The following is a 19,148-nucleotide window of genomic DNA, read 5'->3' as shown; positions in this document are numbered from 1 at the left end:
AGTTGAGAGAGTAGAGTGACGGGATTCTAGAGCATCCCGTGGTCTTCGAATGGAGTGGAGGCTTCTCCGGTGACGAGTCTGCGATTCTGGGTAGGAAGGGGTTAACCGAGGCTCTAAGCGGACGGGGCGGGGCCATAGGGGCGGGGCCAGAGTGACCGCGGGCGCGCGCGGGCGTTGCTGACTCAGCGGCGATTCCCGCGAGCTCCGATGGAGGGTTCCAGGTTGACCCCCAGTGGCTTGGACCCTTTGAGGATCGGCGCCATCTCCGGGCCTTCCCTGGATCCTGGTACCGAGAGGCCGTGCTTCTTAGTCTCAGCCCCCGGAGGCTCCGAGACCTCCTAGCCTGAGCTGGGCGGGGCGGGACAGGGCAGGGACGACAGGCCAGCGCCTCCCTGGAGACATCCCCGCCACTCTCCGCCCTTCTTGCCCTGGGTCCCCAGACCCCTGGCTGCAGTGGTCAGGGCAGCTTTGCTGACCGGATGTTAAACTGCGAGAGTTGTGGCACGTGGACACCATTCTGCGTGTCTTGACTATGTAAAACAAAGACTGGGAATCAATGTCTCTAGAGGCCATCCCAGCCTTGTCCTCGCCCCAGATGAGAGAGGCCTGCCCTGAGACTTCTTCGGGATGGAAACCATATACTCATTTCCCTGTCTGGATCCCAGACCCTTGCCTGCAGGGAAGTTCTTTCCGTTGTCTTTCCTCTGAGCCTGTCCCGAAGGAAAACGAATAGCTTCACCCCCACCCCCACCTCACCCGTGATAACCACTCTTTGGAAATCTGCAAATTGGAATTCTCTCCTTGGATTTTCTCCAAGGTGAAAAACTCCGACTCAACTTTTTAGATTACTTTTTTGTCTCCAAAAGAGAACCTTAGAAGGGACTCCAGAATGGTAACTGAATCCAAAAGCACACCCAAAACGGGAATCTCCTGGCCCCGTTCCTACCCCCACACCAGGCATAGGCACACACAGTCCCGGACAGCCTCAGCCTGAGCATTCCAGAGGCCAGAAACTCGGTGCTTGCTAAGGCAGCCATTACTGGATAGCACTGTAGTTGTTAGAAAGCTCTTCCTTGCACTGTATCAGGAGGAACCCCCACCCCTCCTTGCCTGGCAACTTTCCCACCTTGCCTCTGCTGGCAGAGGCCCGGTGAGAGTGGGTGTCAGTGTCTAGAGCTTTAGCATGCTCATGAGACCCCCCACCCCCACCCAGGCTCTCGGCGCCTTCCTCTCAGAGCCAAGAGCGGGAGAGTGGGAAGGGGGGGCGGGGGGAACCACCATTTCTGCCCTGCTACAAATCATTTCCAAGCCGGTGACTCAAAAATAGTAACAGTTGTTGAGTTGCATCTCATTTCCATGTTGTCTATTTAATGTGCCAAAGTACAGAAGCAATTCCTAAGGTCCCTACCTCTTTCTCAGTGCCCCCCACCGACTCTCCCTTCCCACTACTCTCCCTGGAAACATTTCCTCAGCCCGCCCCATCCTCTTGATTCGCAGCCCTAGTGGTCCCAGGAGGAGAAACTGTTGGTCTCAGTGGGAGCCGAGCAGGAAGAAAGGCGGGGCCGGCGGGGGCAGCGGCCGCCGCCGCCGCCAGGGTGAGGCCCTGGACTGCAGCCCCCACCCCTTAGGAGCCTCCGCAGGTCCTGGCGGAAGCGCAGGCCCAAAAAGGCGTAGAGCACCGGGTTGAGGCCGCAGCGGGCGAGGGCCAAACCCCCGGTCACCAGCAGTGCCAGATCCTTGCGCTTGCTGGCGGGGCAGCTCCGCTCGCGGGCCGCCAGGAGGTCGGCAGTATCCAATAGCAGGGCGAGACTGTAGGGCAGCTGCAGCACCACGAATGCCGCCACCAGGGCCACCACGACGCGCAACGCGCGCCGGCGCTCGGGCCCCCTGGTGGCCAGCAGCGTGCGGCCCAGGAGCGCATAGCAGGCCGCCATGACGCCCAGCGGCAGCGCGAAGCCCAGGACCACCTGCGCCACGGCGCTTGCCCCTTTCACCGTCTGCGTGAGGCCCTCGGGGAAGATGAGACGGCAGCGCCGCTGGCCTTCCCGGTGCCCATCCTGGCTGAAAAGGAGAGCGGGCAACGCCAGGAGCAGCGACAACAGCCACACGATGACTGAGACCAAGTGTGCACGGCCCGGCGCCGAGGGCCTCGGTCCAGCTGGAAGGGCCCGCGCGACGGCCACGTAGCGGTCGGCGCTGATGCAGGCCAGAAAGAGGAAGCCGGCGTGGAAGGAGGCCGAGTAGAGGCCAGAGATGGCACGGCAGGTGGCACTTCCCAGACTCCAGCCTTGCAGAGCCCCGGCTGCGGCAAAGGGCAGGGTCAGGGCCAGCAGAAGGTCGGCCAGGGCCAGTTGGAGCAGGTGGGCGGAGGTGGCCGAGCGGGCAGCACGTCGGGCCGCCAGATGGGTGGCCAGGACCAGGCCATTGCCGGCCAGACCCAGTGCAGCCACCGTCAGGGAGACACTGGGTTGGAAGGCGCGACTGAAGGCCTGGACGTCGGCCTTGTAGCAGAGCTCTGGCAACGGCTCAACCGAATATGCCTCATCCTCCCCAGAGTAGGGGCCCCAGGAGACCTGAGGAGGCCATAATGAGAAGAGAGACCTTATGAGACAAGCCTCCACCACACGGCTCCCCCTCCCACACAAGCATTCCAAGCTAGGAGCTGGTGTGTGACCAGGTACCAATGGTACAGTACACAGGGAGAAGACATAAACTCTTTTCCAAACTCTTCCTAGCATATCCTCTACAGGCCTTGACTTCCGGCGCACCCCTTCTGTCCCTACATCCAGCTTCCTGGGTGACCTTGAGCAAATCATTTGCTTTTCTGGCTCTCCAGCTGTCTAATAGGTAATGTGGAGATCAGAAATCCCGACCAGCCCTCCTGAGGGGGTGGTTTGAAACGAGGATTGTTTGAAATAAGGAAGATAATGAATGTGAAGCATTTGTGCTCTCTGAAGGCCCAGCGTCTGCATTATTAATAAATCTTAAGAGCTTCCGTTCTTTTGCAGCGCCATCTCCTGGACGAACACCCATATTCAGACTTTGCCTCAGACTTGGTCCCTGGAATCCTTGCTTGGTCTGGAGAATCGTTTTCTCTCTCTCCTTTCCCTTCTCTCCTCCTCACCCCCACCCCTAAGCTTCCAGTACAAGCTTCGCTGAACTACTCATGACATAAAGGTTGGAGTTCAGGTTTTCTGGGCTCAGTTAGGACCTTAGACCTCAAGATTCAGCTCACCCTTCCTCTCATCCCCAGTCGTGTCCCCCAACCCCAGCCTCTCATTACTAGCCCCTTCTATCTGGAGGGCCGCTGGTCCCAGAGGGTTCCAGACATCGTAGGTAGGTCATAGGAAGGCAGAGGCCTGGTGCCAGGTGGGGAATCCCATCCATTCACCTTTACCCTCCCTCCCTGTAACCCTTTCCTCCCCCCTGCCCCCACTCCCACCTGTTCTGCGGGCTCAGTCCCCATCTCTGGCTACTCAAGTTTCTGAGGTAAAGCCACCGGGGAGAGAAGTTATAAACTAATGGGACAGGAAGGAAGGGGCGGGGAGAAGGGTTGAGACGGAGGTGGGGATGAGGGTCTGTGAGCCCTCTTTACCTAACTTTCCTATTCTACCTCCTAAAAAAAATTTCCCTTTACCTTCCCAGTAGAAAAAGAATGGGTTTTGTAATATTATCACGTGGTAGCTACCTGTGGGATCTGAAGAATTTTTTTTTTTTACCTCTCTGAGCCTCAGGTTTTTCATCTGCAAAATGGAGTGAGGTAAAAATGCAGAATTCACAGGGTAATGAAGGTGCCTAGCACGCGTGCCTGGAGCAGAATTTGCTATCTGAAAATGTTAGATTCTTTTTACTTACACTTCTCCCTATCTCCAAGCACCCTCCCTTTCCATCTGTCTTCTTGGATTTTCCAGGATCCCCCAGCCGGCCCCTGTCTCCCTTCCCCCATCTCTGCGGCCACAGTCCCTGTAGCCTCGGGTTATTAAGGGTATTTCCCGGTGGCGGAGGCTCTCTACCCCCGCCCTTTCGCAGCGGGGCTGAGGCGCGCGCTTGCGCGGGGTCTGGGAAAGCGGCGCGTGCCAGGAGAGCGAGGCTGGGGAAGGGGGGAGGTGAGAGGAGAGAGGGTGGAAGGAGAGGAGAGAACAGCAGAGAAGCAGGAACGGCACCTAGGGAGACAAGAAAGAAGGGCTGGGGGAGAGTGGGAAGAGAGAGGGGTGGGTAAGGGGGAGAGACAGCCATTCGTTGCAAAAACCCAGGAGGATAGCCCGAGCTGGAACTGGAGCCCTAGCCGGAGCCGGGCACTGGAAGGCGGCCGCCGAGACCCGTCAGCCCTGCATGATGCGTCTCCGGCTTTTCTGCATCCTACTCGCCGCGGTCTCAGGAGCCCGGGGCTGGGGCTACTGTGAGTGCCGGGCTCGCAGGCAGGCGGGGTTAGGCCCGGGAGTACGAGGTCTGCAGGGCGGGTCCCGCACCGCATTGCGGCTGGGTGGTCGCGGGTCTCTTCTCGGCCGGCGCGCACTCGCGCGCTTTCATCCTTTGCAGCCTCTCCCCCGCGCTCCGCAATGCAGCTCCGAGGCTGGCGCGCGCGCCCGGGGCTGGGGCTGGGCTCCGAGCTGAAGATAGAGTCGGCCCGGGCGGGGACTTGGGGCTGGGATCCAAGCGTGAGCGAGTGCCGGGTTTGAGGGTTGGGAATAAGAGTGGTACCGGTGACTCGGGCTAAGGTTAAGGGGACTGGGGCTGGGCTTGGAGCTGGCCCAGGGACCAGGGTTTGGGGTTTGCGGCTAAGGCTGGGGCTGGATATGGGGGTTGGGATCCATGCAGTATTTGGTGAGCCAAATCGTATAGATGGTGAGTTTGGACATGGAACTGGTGGTGCTAGGACTGGCTGGGGTTGGGGCTAGGCCTGCATTTGGGCTCCGTGCAGGTTTGCGGATGCTGCTGAATGGGACTGAGGCTAAGTCTGGGGACGGATTGATGTCTTGGGGTGACTCAGGTTCTGAAAGATGCTGAGGTTTGGGATTGTGTTCTGGGGAGTACTGAACTCCAACTGGTCCTTGGGAGGGTCTGACCTAGGGGGTCCCCCAGGAGGAGAAGGCAGCTTCCCCTCAGCGTGCAGCTGTTGCTGCAGGCCAGGTTGAGCAGGTGGTTTAAGTTAGGGCTGGGTCTGCACTGGGGGGAGTGAAGATCAAGCACCAGTTGCTCAGCATTCTGGGCCTTTGGAAGGACTGGGAGGGGCTGCCCTGATAAACATGTCTGTTCCTGCAACCCAGACGGCTGCGACGAGGAGCTGGTGGGGCCCCTGTATGCACGGTCCCTGGGCGCCTCCTCCTACTATGGGCTCTTCACTGCGCCCCGCTTTGCCCGGCTGCACGGTGAGCACGGTGGTGCCCCATGGTGAGGTGAGGGACTCTGAAGGGCTAGAGGTAAAGGGGGAGCTAGTGGTGAAAGCCCTTGTCCCTTCTGTAGGCATAAGCGGATGGTCTCCCCGGATTGGGGACCCAAATCCCTGGCTCCAGATCGACCTAATGAAGAAGCACCGGATTCGGGCTGTGGCCACGCAGGGCTCCTTTAACTCGTGGGACTGGGTCACACGTTACATGCTGCTCTACGGCGACCGAGTGGACAGCTGGACACCGTTCTATCAGCGAGGGCACAACGCGGTACTCCAGGATCCCTGCACACACACTTGGGAACCTTCCCAACTGTGTGACCTGGGCTGGGCTGGGCACAGGTTTAGGGGAGGGGGGAGGAGGTGGTGGTGAGGGCACAGATGAGGAGCAGTGACTTTCACTCCAGGGACTCAGTCCAGAAGGACTGTCTGCTTGCCGTTGTGTTCAGGATATGCCCAATTGACAGGGTTTAACAGGTGATGGACAGGGAGGCCTGGCGTGCTGCGATTCATGGGGTCGCAAAGAGTTGGACACGACTGAGCGACTGAGCTGAACTGAACTGAACTGAACATACTTCAGGGTAAAATCTGGGAGAGCTTCTTGGAGGAGGCGACATCTGAGTTGACCTTTGAGGAAATACTGGGATGGTGGAGAGGACGCTCTAGGCTAGGGAAACTGTAAAGTCAGGAAGGCGGAGGAGATAAGGACTGTCTGCCTTCCAGAGGTCGAGATTAGCTGGATGCGACAGCTGCGGGCTGGGAGGCTGTGGAAAAGCAAGCAGAGTGTGGGAACGTGGTCACCCCTCTCCCCTTGCCCTTAGACCTTCTTCGGTAACGTGAACGAGTCGGCGGTGGTTCGCCACGACCTGCACTATCACTTCACGGCGCGCTACATCCGCATCGTGCCCTTGGCTTGGAACCCGCGCGGCAAGATCGGCCTGAGGCTTGGCCTCTACGGCTGCCCTTACAGTAAGGGTGCGGGGTCGTGGTGGGGGCGGGGCGGGAGACAGAATCCCCCGGCCCCCGACCCACCTACGGTCCTTCCTGCAGAGTCCGACGTGCTGTATTTCGATGGCGATGATGCCATCTCGTACCGCTTCCCGAGAGGGGTCAGCCGGAGTCTGTGGGACGTGTTCGCCTTCAGCTTCAAAACCGAAGAAAAGGACGGGCTCCTGTTGCACGCCGAGGGCGCCCAGGGCGACTACGTGACACTCGAGCTGCAGGGGGCGCACTTGCTGCTGCACATGAGCCTGGGTGAGCTCGCGGCCGCGGCGCGGAGCCCCAGGCTCTCCTCCCACGTCCCTTGTCGCACCTCCTCCGCGAAGCCGCGCCCCATTCCTTATCTTCCCCTTCCTTAACTATTTGGACCCATTTGCCTTCTTCGTGTAAAATTTGGTGCTTGCGGAACTCAGGACTGGGAATTAGGACAAGCGGATTCCAGCACCTAGCACCTACCAGCGGTGTGACCTTGGACAAGCACTTCCCCAGTCTGTTTCCTCATTGTAAAAACATTGTATATACGTATACAGGCGCGCGCGCGGGCGCGCGCGCACACACACACACACACACACACACACACACACACACTCCTGAAGCGTTGTTATTTTGTATCTCATTCGCTTTCCATAATATGCACATGATGAGGTAGAACCAGCTATCGTGCCCCGTTTTAGTGATAGGAAGAGGCTCAGAGGGATTAAATGACTAAGTCCGTACTTGCCAATGGCCACCGATCCATCGCAGGCTGAGGGTGGTCCAGTCTCTATGTGCCCACCCTCCCTGGCCGTCCTGGGCCTTAAGCAGTTCGTCCTCTGTGTTGCAGGCTGTTGCTCCGCCTGGGGGGTTTGCTGGGCGGTAGGGCCTAAGTGGGGTTCTCCAGGTTCCCGGTCTGACCCCGCCCTACCCCACCCTCAGGCAGCAGCCCCATACAGCCAAGGCCGGGTCACACGACCGTGAGCGCTGGCGGCGTCCTCAATGACCAGCACTGGCATTACGTGCGTGTCGACCGATTTGGCCGTGAGGCAAATCTCACCCTGGACGGCTACGTGCAGCGCTTCGTGCTCAATGGCGACTTCGAGAGACTGAACCTGGACAACGAGGTGAGCAAAGAGGGGAGGAGTCATTTGGTTAAGTGAGATGCTGGGTGGGCTGGTGGGGGGGTGGGGTGGGGGTGGCACTTCTTTCAGAGGTAAGACTCTGCTTTCTGAACTTGCTAGCAGGAGTTGGCAAACTCCCAGAAAAGCTTGGGTTTTTGTTGTTGCTGATGTTAGCATGCCGATTTCCGGGCTCCACCCCAGAGCTGCTGAGATGGAGTCTAGAAATCTGGACTTGGGGGATCAGGCAAGATGAGAAAATTGCCCTCTCCTGGCCCTGATGTGCAGATAAAGAACCCCAGACAGGTTCATCGACTTACCCAAGGGCATGCAGCCAAGTTGTGGTGGGGTCAGGGCTAAAACCCAAGCCTCAGGAGGCCCAGCGAGCTTCCAGCTTCAATACCGGTACTGGGGGAATGTGTGTCTCAGACCTCAGCCTGAGCGTGGGAAAGTGGACGGGCGGGAGCGCGAGAAGGGCGCGCACTCTGCCGCATCTAGGGAAGCTTACTCCTCACCCCGCCCCCAGATGTTCATCGGGGGGCTGGTGGGCGCCGCGCAGAAGAACCTTGCCTATCGGCATAATTTCCGCGGCTGCATAGAAAACGTCATCTTCAACCGAGTCAACATCGCGGACTTGGCCGTGCGGCGCCATTCCCGGATCACCTTCGAGGCCAGTGGGCAGGGGGATCTGGGAGGACGGGGCATCAAAGCCTCCGGGAACAAGTGGGTGGAGCCGGGAGAGATCTTAAGAATCATCTAAAAGCCTAGGAGCCCTCTCCCTAGCCAGCTGCTCACGTTGGGGGCGGGGCATCACTGACTCACAGGAGGTGCGAAAGGCCAGCTCCCAACCCCGCTCCCGCCTAGTTAAAAGCTGCGGTCTGGTCTCACCATCTCCTCAGTTATAAATGAAGAGAATATGGTGTGGCGGCCCGGAGTGGCTCGGCCAGGGGGGTCACACAGCGCAGGGGCTGAGGAGGGACTTGAGGGCTGTTTAGGTATTATGTGGTACCCCCTACTCCAACTCAGGAGCTAATCAGGCGCTCCTGAGATGATCAGGAGATGATGTAGATCATCGAGAAGAGTCCTGAGGGCTGACTTGGTGGCTGGAGACCTCTCCACACCTGGACGTTTTTCTGGGCGGGGTGAGGTTGGGGAGGTACACCCAGGGAACCTGGCTCCTCACAGAGGCCGGGGCGTGGCATCAGCTTGGGTGCTGATGCATCCTCACTTGGGTCCCCAGGGTAAGGTGGCATTCCGTTGCCTGGACCCGGTTCCTCATCCCATCAATTTCGGAGGTCCTCACAACTTCGTGCAAGTGCCTGGCTTCCCCCGCCGCGGCCGCCTCGCAGTCTCTTTTCGCTTCCGCACCTGGGATCTCACTGGGCTGCTGCTTTTCTCCTCCCTGGGGGATGGGTTGGGCCACGTGGAGCTGATGCTCAGTGAAGGGCAGGTCAACGTGTCCGTGGTGCAGACCGGCCGAAAGAAGCTTCAGTTTGCCGCTGGTGAGCAGAGGGAGAGGAAGGGGAGGCAAAAGGAGGCCAGAGCAGGGCAGAGACACAGGAGACTGTAGACCTGGACTGAGACCTTTGCATCTCAGAGGGGTGAGGGAGGGAAGGGAGGGAGCCCTGCAAGAGGTCCCAGGATGTACACAGCTGGGAGTTGGAGGGCAGGGCAGATCTGAGGGACTAAGGCTGAGAATCCTGGTACTCCATTTGGAGGGTCCCTGTAGGTATCATTCACTGATGACTTTTGACTCTGTGTCAGCCGCTGGGGTTCCACATAGTGAAGAGAGACATTTGGGGATGTCACTGCTCAGTGTGATAAGTGTAAAAATGGGAAGCACAGAGGCTTTTGTTAGGACAGAGTGGGGTTGCTGCTTCTCCACTCAAGACACTCTTCCAGAGCATGGTGCCTCCCCCACCCACACTGTCCTCCTGTCCTGTCCAGGGTTCCGCCTGAATGATGGCTTTTGGCATGAGGTGAATTTTGTGGCCCAGGAAAACCATGCAGTCATCAGCATTGATGATGTGGAGGGGGCAGAGGTCAGGGTCTCATACCCACTGCTGATCCGTACAGGAACCTCATACTTCTTTGGAGGTAAGTGGAGGTCAACCTGGCTAGACCCCTGTCTCTGGGTGGGAAGGCCCCATCTAAGTCCACCCAGATAGGGCTACATGGAGAGTTTTGTAGCAGTAAATCTCTCTTGCCTCTCTGGGGCTTTGGGGACTGGAACGTTACTGTCATTGTCTACTGGCCCCCTTCCTTGCTTCCTTCCTTCATGTCTGGCTCTCCCTTGGCATCTCCCTGGGGGAGGGTCGCTGGAGTCTCCCCTGGGGAGGGCCTCACAGGGGTGGTTGCTCCAGGTTGTCCCAAGCCAGCCAGTCGATCGGGCTGCCACTCCAACCAGACGGCGTTCCATGGCTGCATGGAGCTGCTCAAGGTGGATGGTCAACTGGTCAACCTGACTCTGGTGGAGGGCCGGCGGCTTGGATACTATGCTGAGGTCCTCTTTGACACATGTGGCATCACTGATAGGTATCCAGAAGCCCCTCTCCCTCCAAGAGGTGACCCCCTCCAAAGCCCTCTTCCACGGTCTCCCAGTGCTGGGAATGGCGTTTCTCAATGATCTCCCTTCTGGTCCCAGCTCCTGAGTCTCCCACCTGGGGATGATTGCTTCTTGACCTCTCACTTCCCAGTTATTCCCTTAAAGTGTCACATGCTCAGAATGGAAATGAAGCATCTGTTTTTGGTCCTAGAGGGTTTTCTTTGGGGGGAGGTAAGGATGGGGATATAAGGCATTATTAATTCCTTTGGGGAAGAGGCAACAATAGTACTTGAGCCCTGAGGCCTGCCTAATGCCCCAGCATTCAGGCTTCTACCTGGCTACTTAAGTGGAGTATGTTAGGTGGGTTCTGGTGCTCTCAGGACCTGGGACTGAAGCTTGTAGGGGTCAGACCCTACTCTGCAGCTCCCCATAAGGCTCCTTCCCTGCGTGCTGACCCCCTCCCCTAGGTGCAGCCCTAACATGTGTGAGCATGACGGTCGCTGCTACCAGTCTTGGGATGACTTCATCTGCTACTGTGAACTGACAGGCTACAAGGGGGAGACCTGCCACCAGCGTAAGCCAGCTGGAGTGTGGGGGAGAGTCTGGGGGAGAGTCAGGAAGTTTCTGGGGATCGTGAGGCCGCTAAAGATGGTGGGGCTGGCCCTTCTAGCCCCCAACCCCATAACTACCTTTTCCCCAACTCACTACCCACCAGCTTTGTATAAGGAATCCTGTGAGGCTTACCGACTCAGTGGGAAAACTTCTGGAAACTTCACCATTGATCCTGATGGTAGTGGCCCCCTGAAGCCATTTGTGGTGTACTGTGATATCCGAGGTAAGTGGCTCTGATTGAGGGGTGATGGGCAGCGGACGATGAAGTGTGGGAGTGTCGGGGGGAACAAGGAAGGATGAAAGGGTGGACCGGAGCCAGTAAGATTAAACGGTGGAGGGGTAAAGGAGGACAGAGCGGGAAGGGAACATTCAGGAGTTTGTAATCTAGCCTTGCAGCTAGATCTCAGCTTCCTGACCCATTCCAGCGGTCTCATGGCTGGCCTATGATGTTGGAGACTTAGAGCTGGGCTGGCATGGAGCTTCTGGCCTCATGTATCGGCTCTGAATTGCAGCAGTGGTGCTGGAGGCGAGTAGGGAGGTGGGTAGAGAACGCTTCTCTGCAGCCACAGCTCCGCCTCGTCCCCTCCCCCAGAGAACCGGGCATGGACAGTTGTGCGCCATGACAGGCTGTGGACGACTCGGGTGACAGGTTCCAGCATGGAGCGGCCATTCCTCGGGGCCGTCCAGTATTGGAATGCATCCTGGGAGGAGGTCAGTGCCCTGGCCAATGCTTCCCAGCACTGTGAGCAGTGGATCGAGTTCTCCTGCTACAATTCCCGGCTGCTGAACACAGCAGGTTAGGGCTGGGGTGGGGAGGGCAGGGTGAAAGCTGGAGGAGAGACCCATGGGGTCTGGGAGAAGAGCACCAGAGGGCTCAGAAAGAGGCCTGGGCTGGTTGGAAGGCTGAGGGAGGAGCCCTAGGCTAATGGAGGCGGGGCCTGGAAGCTGCCTGCCCCTCTTCCCCAGGAGGCTACCCCTACAGCTTTTGGATTGGCCGAAACGAGGAGCAGCACTTCTACTGGGGCGGCTCGCAGCCTGGGATCCAGCGCTGTGCCTGTGGTCTGGACCGGAGCTGCGTGGACCCCGCTCTGCACTGTAACTGTGACGCCGACCAGCCCCAGTGGTAAGGGGGGCAGAGGAACAGGGCTTTCAGGATGCTGGGGGCTGCCGAGCAGCAAGGGCTGAGCCACTGCATCCCCATCCCCACAGGAGAACCGACAAGGGCCTGCTGACCTTTGTGGACCATCTGCCTGTCACTCAGGTGGTGGTGGGGGACACGAACCGCTCCAGTTCGGAGGCCCAGTTCTTTCTGAGGCCTCTGCGGTGCTACGGCGACCGTGAGTGGCAGAGACTTTTTGTGTGCCCTCGCGGGGTCGGATCTCTAGTTCCAAAGCCCTGACCCACTGGGTGGGAGGGGGGCGGTCTCCAGGACACCCTGGCTCCATCTGTGACATGCCCACGCCTGTTCCTCTGCACCTGCACGTTCCTCTCTTTCATGGCACGCCTTAGTCTCTCCCTGGGTTCTCCCAGCTGTCCCCCTTTGCCCTGTCGCCTGCCTCCCGCCCTGCTGACAAGGCCTTCCTCCATTTGGTTCTGTAGGAAATTCCTGGAACACCATCTCCTTCCACACTGGGGCTGCACTACGCTTTCCCCCAATCCGGGCCAACCACAGCCTTGATGTCTCTTTCTACTTCAGGACCTCGGCTCCCTCAGGAGTCTTCCTAGAGAATATGGGGGGCCCTTACTGCCAGTGGCGCCGACCTTACGTGCGGGTGGAACTCAACAGTGAGCAAGCAGACCTGTGGGGGAGGAAGATCCCTGGGGAAGATGTGGGGTGGGTGGAGGCTGGGGTAAGTGGCAAGGCCAGATGCCCCTTTGAAAGGCAGCATGGGAAGGGCTTTAGATGGGCCTGGCTTCTAGACCCAGCTCCATCTCGATAGCTGGCTTTGTGACCCTGAGCACCCACTTGGCCTCTCTGGACCTTTGGCCCCTGAGTTGTGAGTGAGGAAGCTGGACTCCTGTGGGTTGGCTGGGGGAGGGGTGTGTGGGGCTCCTATTTGATGAGCTATGCTTCTAACCTGAGAGGTGGGGCTGGGAAGCTGGCTCCAGGGATCTGGGAATGTGGGAGACCAGAGGTATGAGGTTTTAAGCACTTTATGGGTTTTGTCCCAGGCTGTAAACAGACTGGGCTTCCCAGGTGGTGCAAGCTAGTAAAGAATCCACCTGCCAATGCAAGAGACATAAGAGACAGGGGTTCAAACCTCTGGGTCAGGAAGATCTCCTGGAGAAGGAAATGGCAACTCACTCCAGTAATCTTGCCTGGAGAATCCCATGGACCGAGGAGCTTGGGGGGCTACAGTCCATGGGGTCGCAAAGAGTCGGACAGGACTGAAGCAACTTAGCACGCCCACATGTAGACAGATGGAGGGACAGTCAGGGAGCTCCAAAGAGCAGAGAAGAAGGGCTGTGTCGACCCCGTGAGGGCCCTGGGGGCTCTGAGTTCTCTACCCCCGCCCCCACACTGTCCAGCGTCCCGGGACGTAGTCTTCGCCTTTGACGTGGGGAATGGGGATGAGAACCTGACGGTGCACTCAGACGACTTCGAGTTCAACGATGACGAGTGGCACCTCGTCCGGGCAGAAATCAACGTGAAGCAGGCCCGGCTCCGTGTGGATCACCGGCCCTGGGTGCTACGGCCGATGCCCCTGCAGACCTACATCTGGCTGGAGTACGACCGGCCCCTGTATGTTGGTGAGCAGCAACTTGGAGGCAGGTCTGAAGCCTCTGTCACCACCCTACCCTCTCGAGGCCACTCTCCTTGTTTCCAGAAACCCCATCTCTTAGGTCGCAATCCCCTCAGCCTCACAGTGAGCCAAGGCCCACCCTTCCTCTCCAGTCCCTGGCATCTTTTCCATTCTTCTAGCCCTCCACTGCCTTTGCAACCCCGATACTTTCCCCCGTCTCTGCTCTACACCCATTTCTCCACCTGCCCACCTTCCCCCCAGGATCTGCAGAGCTTAAGAGGCGGCCTTTCGTGGGTTGCTTGAGGGCTATGCGTCTGAATGGAGTGACTCTGAACCTGGAAGGCCGTGCCAATGCCTCTGAGGGTACCTCACCCAACTGCACAGGCCACTGCGCCCACCCCCGGTTCCCCTGTTTCCATGGCGGCCGCTGTGTGGAGCGCTACAGCTACTACACCTGTGACTGCGGCCTTACGGCTTTCGATGGGCCATACTGCAACCATGGTCAGTGCTGCTGGCTGCGGGAGGGATGAGCCAGAGGGCATCATGGGGTGTAGGGAGGGCAAGGAAGGAGGGAGGACGCAGTGTCAGCGTCGGGGAGGACTGTGTTCATCCTGGGCTCCTGAGCTCTGAGCTGGGCTCTCAAGCAGCTGAAGCTGCTGGGTGATTCCAAAGGAATAAAGCGGGACAAGGAAGGGATGGCACAGCTAGCTGGCACTACAAGAACAACAGCAACAATACAAATAACTTCCCCATCTTCTCACTGTCACCAAGGGAACCCAGGTGCCCCCCGCCTTGCAAGCATATCCCCATCAGGCTGCACGATGCCCTCCTATGCCATTTCCTAGTTGACAATCGCTGCACACCTAAAACATGTCTACAGCCTGGTTCTTGGTTAAGGCGAGCCTTGACATTCACCATAGCAAGATTCTGCACATACACCAAGAACACATCCTCCCCAAGGCTGGTCTAGGAGGATGCATGAGCAGGTAGGTCACTGGTGAGGTAGGAAGACACAGGCACTAAGGGACCCACAGAAGCCCTTTGGTCTTGGTTTAGAAGTGTAAGTAGTGGCAGGTGGGTTTGGGGTATCTTGATTCTAATTCTGACCCTCCACCTACTATGTATCCTCAGGCAAGTCGCGGCCTGTTTCAGAGCCTTGCTTTCCCCATCTGTAAAGCGCAGGGGTTGGATCAGATGATCTTTTCCATTTCTTAAGATTTTAAGATTCCATTCCGTGACGTAGGGCCGCCAGGGGACCTAAAAGTGAATGGAGATGGGTTGTGGTGTAGCAGAAACTGGGGACACGTGCCGGATGGTGTGCGTGGATGAATACATAGCGTCTGGAGGTGGGGACGGGCCCTGACTTCACTCCTCTGCCTCAGACATTGGCGGTTTCTTTGAGCCTGGCACCTGGATGCGCTATAACCTCCAGTCGGCGCTGCGCTCCGCAGCCCGGGAGTTCTCCCACATGCTGAGCCGGCCAGTGCCGGGCTATGAGCCCGGTTACATCCCTGGCTATGACACTCCCGGCTACGTGCCCGGCTACCATGGCCCTGGGTACCGTCTGCCTGATTACCCGAGGCCAGGCCGGCCAGTGCCAGGCTACCGCGGACCTGTCTACAACGTCACTGGAGAGGAGGTGTCCTTCAGCTTCAGCACCCAGTCTGCCCCCGCCGTCCTGCTCTATGTCAGCTCCTTTGTGCGTGACTACATGGCCGTGCTCATCAAGGAAGATGGTGAGTTCCCCACAGCTCTCACCCTCCACTCCAGCTTCCTCTGGGTGCCCTCCGTTCTCATAACTATTGACCAATACAAGGACTCAAGTGCTCTTCCAAGGTGGCGGCTTTGGGGGACTTCCCTGGTGCTTCCAAATGCAGGGGCCACAGGTTCCATCCCTGGTCAGGGAACAAAGATCCCATAGGCAGCATGGCAAAGCCAAAAAGAAAAAAAGATGGGGACTCTGGGAGCTGAGGGGAGACCCCCTTCTTCCTTCTTCCCACCCACAGGGACCTTGCAGCTGCGCTACCAGCTGGGCACCAGCCCCTATGTGTACCAGCTCACCACCCGCCCTGTGACGGACGGCCAGCCCCACAGTGTCAACATCACCCGGGTCTACCGCAACCTCTTCATCCAGGTGTGTGCCGGGGGTTCAGATCATAACCTCATCATCAAGGCTGTGGCAGTGGGAAATGGCAAATGTTTAGCATCTGTAGGGCACATTCCAATGTACAGAGAACGTTCACATGTAGTATCATGGGACCTCACAATTGCCCTGGTGAGGCAGTTCAGGTAGGCAGCTCTTCTTATCTTTGTTTGACTAGTCACGAAAGGGGCTCCAGCAGTAAAGTGGTTTCCCCAAACCACCGTAAGCTGCAAAGACAGGGCTCAAAACCAGTTTGTGAGGTTTTTAATACCAATTCCTATGTCTGGGCCCGGGACTTGCCCACGTGGGACTGAGTTAGGACCCACCACCAGTCGGGAGAGGAGAGTCCCAGCCTGGTCTGGGCTATGTCTGCTGCTGGTTCGCCCTCTCATCTCCTTTCCCCTCCCCACTCAGGTGGACTACTTCTCCCTGACGGAACAGAAGTTCTCACTGTTGGTGGACAGCCAGCTAGACTCGCCCAAGGCCTTGTATTTGGGGCGCGTTATGGGTAAGCTGGGGTTGAGACGGCATTTGGGGTCGGGAGCTGTGGACTCCTCTGGAGTCCAGAGGAGGGTGAAGGATGGGGAGTGGCAGTGAAGGTGCTGCTAAAGAGAAGTGGGAACCTAGGGGTGGTGAGAGGGGCCAGGGCTGTTGGGGTTCTAAGCCCCCTTCTTTCTGGGCTGCCTCTCCCTCAGAGACTGGAGTGATTGACCCAGAGATCCAGCGCTACAACACACCGGGTTTCTCGGGCTGTCTGTCTGGTGTCCGATTCAACAACGTGGCTCCTCTCAAGACCCACTTCCGAACGCCTCGACCCATGACCTCGGAGCTGGCTGAGGCCCTTCGTGTCCAGGGAGAGCTGTCTGAGTCTAACTGCGGAGCCATGCCACGCCTTGTCTCAGAGGTGCCCCCTGAGCTGGACCCCTGGTATCTTCCCCCAGGTACATCCCCAGGGACACAGAAGAGGAAGGGAAAAGAGGGACGACAGGGAAAGGAAATGACTCTTAATCTGCAGGAGACTCCTCCTAACTGGTGTGTTCTCTTTTTTTCAGACTTCCCGTACTACCATGATGACGGATGGGTTGCTATACTTTTGGGCTGTGAGTGGCACCGTCCCTACCCTGACCTCTCATTCTACCCTCTGGCTGTCAGCCTTCCCTCCCTGTCCCGTATCCTCAGGCCTGAGGGGTAGTGAAGGCACTCAGTATATGGTGGTGCCAAGAACCTTGACACAGGCTTTGCTGAAGGTAGTTGATAATCAGCTTGGAGATTTTTAAATATTGGCAGATTCTATAGATTTTAATAGAAATGAAATGAAATATTAAAACTGGGCCAAAGTTTTTACAGTGATGTGCCTATCACTGCCTGACTCAATATATCACTTCCATTGCTGGTCAAGTCTCTGACTTTATGACTTTGTGGATCAGATAATGTTCACTTCATGATAAGCAGCTTAAGTCATATGCTCCTCTGTTGGGTCATGGCCACACGTTCCCACCAAAGTCAGGGGTTTAATATCTAAAAGGTCCCAGAATTAGGCAGGAACTGTGTCTTAAAGAGTGCTTTACTGCACTATAAAAGAATACATTTTATGGTATGTTAACTATATCTCAATGAAGCCATTATAAAAAAAAATAACTGGGGCTAAAGCTAAGGGATGAGGAAACAGGGGTAGAGTAACATCCAGAAAGATGAGAAATTGGTGTAAGTACCAAGGATGTTGAAAGAGAGTATTAGAAATAGGATAGAATTCTATTATTAGAAAAAGAAATTTATTAAACATTACATATACCATATGAGAAACAGAAATTCTAATATTAGAAACAGAATAGAAGCCAGGACTTTAGACCAACCAGACACATCAAGAATAGCTTGATGTGGTTGTACAGCTGATGCTGTCGGACACATATGCTTTAGGCCAAAAGGATACATGTGTGTCTGTGTATAGGTGAAACCCAGAGATCTGCCCTGAATTGTTCCTTTTTTCTCTTTCAGTTTTGGTGGCCTTCTTGCTGCTGGGACTGGTGGGAATGTTGGTGCTCTTCTATCTACAGAATCATCGCTACAAGGGCTCCTACCACACCAATGAGCCCAAGGCCACACATGATTACCACGCTGGCAGCAAACCTCCCCTGCCTACTTCAGGCCCGGCCCCGGCCCCAGCCCCAGCCTCAGCCCCAACCCCGACACCAGCTTCCACCCAAGTTCCAGCTCCAGCTCCAGCTCCAGCCCCAGCCCCAGCCCCAGCCCCTGGCCCCCGGGACCAAAACCTACCCCAGATTCTGGAGGAGTCCAGATCTGAATGAATCAGGAGAGGGGCTTCAAGGACCAAGCCCGTCTCCTCCGAATTCCCCAATCCCGCCTCCACCCCATCCTCGCAGGGACATGTGGCTCCTCTTAGCTGGCTCTGCTCATCTAGAGGATTTCCCTCCTGCCAAGTCTGGTGGGCAGAGCTACAGATGGGACCAAAGGGAGTGGCTGAGCCTCACTGCCTAAAACCAATGCCCTGCCCATCCCCATTTCCCCAGGCTCCTGGTTGTTTGCCTGCCCCAAAGAAGCCTCGGGGTTGGCCCAGGCCTTTCCTGCCAGCCCTGTCCCAGCTACGGCCAGGGATTAACACCAGAGTGCAGGGGAGATTAACCACCTCCCTTCAAATATTCAATCTCAGCAGGGACAGATGTGTGGGATTGCAGGGGCGCACAGGGCATGGGGGAGGCTGCTCAGTCATACCCCCCGGCCTCCCCCCTCCCCTGCAGAACATCTTCCACCTGCTTCCCCTCAGTTGGGGGTTAGGAGGGCTTCATTGCTGCCCCCTACCCCCCTTTTCTGTTTTTTACAGAGACCGAGAGGCCTCACTTTAGCACCTTAGTACCTCCGCTGCTTTACACGCTTTAGCCAAAGCCATAAAAAAACTTGCAATGTAGAGAGAATAATGCAGACACTGACTAGCCAGCCCTCTACTCTTCCTCCCTCCTCCAAGATATGCAATAGCCTTGGTGCCTGTCCAAAGGCTTGGCCCCCCTCTCCAATGCATGAGGAGCCCTCTTTCCTCCGCTCAGAGATGCTGCTTCATTTGTCTAGGAGGTCATATCCTTTATATATATTTTTTGTTTCAAAGTCTCTCTCTAGAGAAACTATATATATCACTCTAATTTTTTTAAATTATCAGTTTATATATAAAAGACAAAATCAATTGACTGTCCTGTTCTGTGCCCAGTGTGCTTCTCCTGTGTTGAGAAGCCCAGTGTGCTTCTCCTGTGTTGGAAGTCTCATGAGGTCTGCTGGTCACTCACCCAAGCCTGATCAGCCTCCACTCTGAAGCTGTGCTCTCAGTCTCGGAGCTGTTCTAATAAAGCAGAGTGACAGAGCTCCAGTCTGTGTGTGGTAGTTGGCGGCGTGGCTAGCGGATAAGCGGGATGACTTTCAGGGAACTAATCTGACAGCTCCAGAATCTTTAATGGGGAGCGCTTGGAATCCTGGCATCGCCTGCTGGAAGGCTGCTTGGTTCTTGCCAACCCCCTGCCCCAGATCTCCCCCAACCCTGGTCTCCGTGGACAAGTGGAGATCAGAATACTCAAGCTTCCCCGGATCCTTCCAGGGTTCATCCCTGGACCCCAAAGCACAC

The 19,148-nt window shown here is 57.0% G+C and overlaps 2 protein-coding genes across 3 annotated transcripts; one reads left to right on the top strand and one right to left on the bottom strand.

The window, feature by feature from the left end:
• Positions 1 to 1,315: 1,315 nt before the first annotated feature.
• On the bottom strand, positions 1,316 to 3,479 carry CCR10 (C-C motif chemokine receptor 10). The gene is made up of 2 exons (XM_006055725.3): positions 3,443 to 3,479; positions 1,316 to 2,573 (listed from the first exon to the last, which is right to left on the bottom strand). Exons 1-2 carry the CDS (start codon positions 3,464 to 3,466, stop codon positions 1,500 to 1,502), a joined length of 1,098 nt encoding a protein of 365 aa, XP_006055787.1. The 5' UTR covers positions 3,467 to 3,479; the 3' UTR covers positions 1,316 to 1,499.
• CNTNAP1 (contactin associated protein 1) lies at positions 2,094 to 18,891 on the top strand. Of its 2 annotated transcripts, XM_044938935.2 has the most exons (25): positions 2,094 to 2,847; positions 3,009 to 4,399; positions 5,268 to 5,369; positions 5,464 to 5,657; positions 6,208 to 6,355; positions 6,437 to 6,640; positions 7,301 to 7,485; positions 8,006 to 8,149; positions 8,720 to 8,981; positions 9,427 to 9,576; positions 9,843 to 10,014; positions 10,492 to 10,598; positions 10,740 to 10,859; positions 11,229 to 11,432; positions 11,603 to 11,759; positions 11,846 to 11,973; positions 12,236 to 12,421; positions 13,166 to 13,387; positions 13,642 to 13,881; positions 14,763 to 15,116; positions 15,387 to 15,514; positions 15,938 to 16,031; positions 16,219 to 16,464; positions 16,576 to 16,623; positions 17,519 to 18,891. In XM_044938935.2, the coding sequence occupies exons 2-25, from the start codon at positions 4,333 to 4,335 to the stop codon at positions 17,827 to 17,829; spliced, it is 4,173 nt and encodes a 1,390-aa protein (XP_044794870.2). In that variant the 5' UTR covers positions 2,094 to 2,847; positions 3,009 to 4,332; the 3' UTR covers positions 17,830 to 18,891. The 2 variants fall into 2 exon arrangements, with proteins under 2 accessions (XP_044794870.2, XP_025135889.3); XM_025280104.3 differs by having other exon boundaries at positions 2,094 to 4,399.
• Positions 18,892 to 19,148: the final 257 nt, after the last annotated feature.

This window comes from Bubalus bubalis, chromosome 3 (genome assembly GCF_019923935.1).
Source record: "Bubalus bubalis isolate 160015118507 breed Murrah chromosome 3, NDDB_SH_1, whole genome shotgun sequence".
Lineage (NCBI taxonomy): Eukaryota > Metazoa > Chordata > Mammalia > Artiodactyla > Bovidae > Bubalus > Bubalus bubalis.
This window is presented reverse-complemented; position numbering and strand designations above follow the sequence as displayed.

Coding starts and splice junctions, on each gene's coding strand:
- CNTNAP1 (XM_044938935.2), top strand. CDS start 4,333: ATGATGCGTCTCCGGCTTTTCTGCATCCTACTCGCCGCGGTCTCAGGA. Junction 11,974..12,235: donor TCTGCGGTGCTACGGCGACC/GTGAGTGGCAGA, acceptor TTGGTTCTGTAG/GAAATTCCTGGAACACCATC. Junction 13,882..14,762: donor TGGGCCATACTGCAACCATG/GTCAGTGCTGCT, acceptor CCTCTGCCTCAG/ACATTGGCGGTTTCTTTGAG.
- CCR10 (XM_006055725.3), bottom strand. CDS start 3,466: ATGGGGACTGAGCCCGCAGAACAG. Junction 2,574..3,442: donor GGACTGAGCCCGCAGAACAG/GTGGGAGTGGGG, acceptor TGGCCTCCTCAG/GTCTCCTGGGGCCCCTACTC.